At 44.9% G+C, this 3,401-nt stretch overlaps 1 protein-coding gene and 1 pseudogene across 1 annotated transcript; one reads left to right on the forward strand and one right to left on the reverse strand.

The window, feature by feature from the left end:
• Positions 1-214: 214 nt before the first annotated feature.
• On the reverse strand, positions 215-2,056 carry LOC124976675 (actin, cytoplasmic 2-like). The gene has a single exon (XM_047539464.1). It carries the CDS (start codon positions 2,046-2,048, stop codon positions 921-923), a length of 1,128 nt encoding a protein of 375 aa, XP_047395420.1. The 5' UTR covers positions 2,049-2,056; the 3' UTR covers positions 215-920.
• Positions 2,057-2,462: 406 nt separating this feature from the next.
• LOC124976403 (adenosine 5'-monophosphoramidase HINT1-like) lies at positions 2,463-2,865 on the forward strand (annotated as a pseudogene).
• Positions 2,866-3,401: the final 536 nt, after the last annotated feature.

Genomic DNA, 3,401 nt, shown 5'->3' on the forward strand with positions numbered 1-3,401 from the left:
CGGGGAAAATTTGGAAAGATAGTCAGAATATACCATGGTGAATATAATTACATATTTTATTGTAGAATACTTGCAGATGATTCATTTTTTCCCAATTAAATGAGACTAATCACTAATTTGTAATTGGGGATAGCCCATATTACATATATTAAATTAATAATTATTCATCTATTTATTCAATAATATTTTGAAAAAATGCTGTTTTTTTTTTTTTTCCATGTACTGTAGCACTTTATTTTTCCTTACTCAGTGAAGTGTTGCTGGGGCCTAATGTTCTCACATAACAGTAGAAAACCAAAAATTTGTCATCTCGTAAAGAATTGAGTACAAAAAAACCTTACATAAATTAAAATGAATAAATTTACAGGTGTAAATGCAAACCGTTTCCAACTCAAGGCAAGTAATAACCAGTGGCGGTCAGGCGGGAAAACATTGGTAAGAATGGAAACTGGGTCCTAAGGCTAGAACTGTCCCACCCTGTTAGAACAGGGAGAAGTGACAACTGGTCCAGGAACTCTTGCCAGCCTGAGCAATCCTGGAACAGCCTGTCAGTCGACACAAGAATACCCTGCACAAGCACTGCTGTGGTCTCAGATTCACTAAGCCACAGACTTTCCTGTATGCATGCTCCCACCTCAGGCACCAGGTGATTGAGCCACATGGACTAAGGGCTTAAATCAAAGATATGCACAGGGCATCAAACACATACCAAGGGATCAGTTAACTTGAATACAAGGTCAAAATCAGCAACAAGCTCTACGATCCAGTGCTGACATCAGATACAAGCTTCAAGGACAAATTTCTTTTCAAAGGCTTATTCCAGTTTCATGAGGCTAGTATGAGGTGTATACATTTGCCAGGGCAAATTTATACTTCAGAATCAGCTCATGCAGTAGGTGCCTGGCACCTGCTCAGTCCATCTAGAAGCATTTGCGGTGGACGATGGAGGGGCCCGATTCCTCATACTCCTGCTTGCTGATCCACATCTGCTGGAAGGTGGACAGAGAAGCCAGGATGGAGCCGCCAATCCACACAGAGTACTTGCGCTCAGGGGGAGCAATAATCTTGATCTTCATGGTGCTGGGGGCCAGGGCCGTGATCTCCTTCTGCATCCTGTCTGCGATGCCCGGGTACATGGTGGTGCCACCAGACAGCACAGTGTTGGCATAGAGGTCCTTGCGGATGTCAACGTCACACTTCATGATGGAGTCGAAGGTGGTCTCATGGATGCCGGAGGATTCCATACCCAGGAAAGAGGGCTGGAAGAGTGCCTCTGGACACCGGAACCGCTCGTTGCCGATGGTGATCACCTGCCCGTCAGGCAGCTCGTAGCTCTTCTCCAGGGAGGAAGAGGATGCGGCGGTGGTCATCTCCTGCTCGAAGTCCAGGGCAACATAGCACAGCTTCTCCTTGATGTCACACACAATCTCCCGCTTAGCTGTGGTGGTGAAGCTGTAGCCACGCTCTGTCAGGATCTTCATGAGGTAGTCGGTCAGGTCCCGGCCAGCCAGGTCCAGACGCAGGATGGCGTGGGGAAGGGTGTAGCCCTCGTAGTTGGGCACTATGTGGGTGACCCCGTCACCAGAGTCCATGACAATGCCAGTGGTGCGCCCAGAGGCATATAGGGACAGCACGGCCTGGATGGCCACGTACATGGCCGGTGTGTTGAAGGTCTTGAACATGATCTGAGTCATCTTCTCTCTGTTGGCCTTGGGGTTCAGGGGGACCTCGGTCAGCAGAACCGGTTGCTCCTCCGGGGCCACGCGCAGCTCGTTGTAGCAGGTGTGGTGCCAGATCTTCTCCATGTCGTCCCAGTTGGTGACAATGCCGTGCTCAATGGGGTACTTCAGGGTCAGGATGCCCCGCTTGCTCTGGGCCTCGTCGCCCACGTAGGAGTCCTTCTGGCCCATGCCCACCATCACGCCCTGGTGGCGGGGGTGCCCGACGATGGAGGGGAACACAGCCCGGGGGGCGTCATCGCCCGCAAAGCCAGCTTTGCACATGCCGGAGCAATTGTCGATGAGGAGCGCGGCAATTTCCTCTTCCATAGCGATCGGCGGAGGTCGGGCCACGGAGCGCTGGGAGGACGCGGAGCACGGGCGGTGGCAGCGAGTGAGACCAAAATGCTGTGTTTTTTGGCATAACTCTTACTTTAATTCAAAAACCCAAATGATGCAGAATTACACTGATTCTTAAACCAGTAATATTTCTTTTATATTGTACTACATTTCCCCAGAACATACAAAGTTATAAACTTTCAGTTCTTGTTTCAAGTCAGTTCTTAAGTTGTGGAAGAAGGTCAGGGTACATATCAATGGTGAATTAATTTACAATGAATTCACATGCTGTGTATTTAATAAACTGTTCAAATGTAGAAATTATTGACAGCATCAATTAGCAGAGACAAAAATAAGAATAACAGTGTCTTCTAGAAAGACCTTAAAAATATTAGATAATAGGAGATGGCAGATGAGATCCCTAAGGCTCAGGTCACCCAGCTTGGCTGCGACACCATCTTTGGGAAGATCATTGGCAAGGAATCCCCCGCCAAAATAATTCTCGAGGATGACCAGTGTCTTGCTTTCCATGACATTTCCCTTCAAGCACCAACACATTTTCTGGTATACTCAAGAAACACAACCAGTTTTCTATTGCAGAAGATGATGAAAATCTTCTTGTACATTTAATGATCGTTGGCAAGAAACGTGCTCCTGATCTAGGCCTGAAGAAGTGTTATCAAATGGTGGTGAAGGAAGGGTAGATGGGGGACAGTCTGTCTATCATCTCCATGTTCTTAGAGGTCTACAGATAAGTTGGCCTCCTTCCTGGCTAAGCATGTTCTGGGGACAGTTTTCCATTCTCTAGGTAATGATTATGCTTGCAATTTCTAATATGCTAAACAGCACGTTTATTTTTGCCTGGCTTTGGAGGTATTAAGGAAATGATTTTAAACACCTATATATAATAAAGACATCATTGCATGGTTAAAAATATATTAGATAATATAATTGGACAATAGAATTAAATACAAAATTGGGTACAGATGAATAAAGTAATAGTAGTATGAAGTTTAAATTATCGACACATGGATTCTAAATCAGTTGTATTCACTCAAGAACAGAAACATCATTATCAGTAAATTGAAAAAAATCAAAAGAAATATTCTAAGACCTCTAACTATGCAATAATAAAATAATAACATGGAAATTGTTTTGATCTTAACATAAGGCTATGTACTAATAAGTGTAAGAGTGTGAGACCAGGAAAAGAAACTCCAGATAAGAAGAGGCAGATCAACCCTGGTAGGTCATATTTCTCCACAGGTAGGTTCTATTCTCACTAACCAGAGTGGAAATAACTTCTAACACATGGAGCATGGGGTAGAGTTCTCAGAATCGTAT

The sequence above is a fragment of the Sciurus carolinensis genome, chromosome 2 (assembly GCF_902686445.1).
Source record: "Sciurus carolinensis chromosome 2, mSciCar1.2, whole genome shotgun sequence".
NCBI lineage: Eukaryota > Metazoa > Chordata > Mammalia > Rodentia > Sciuridae > Sciurus > Sciurus carolinensis.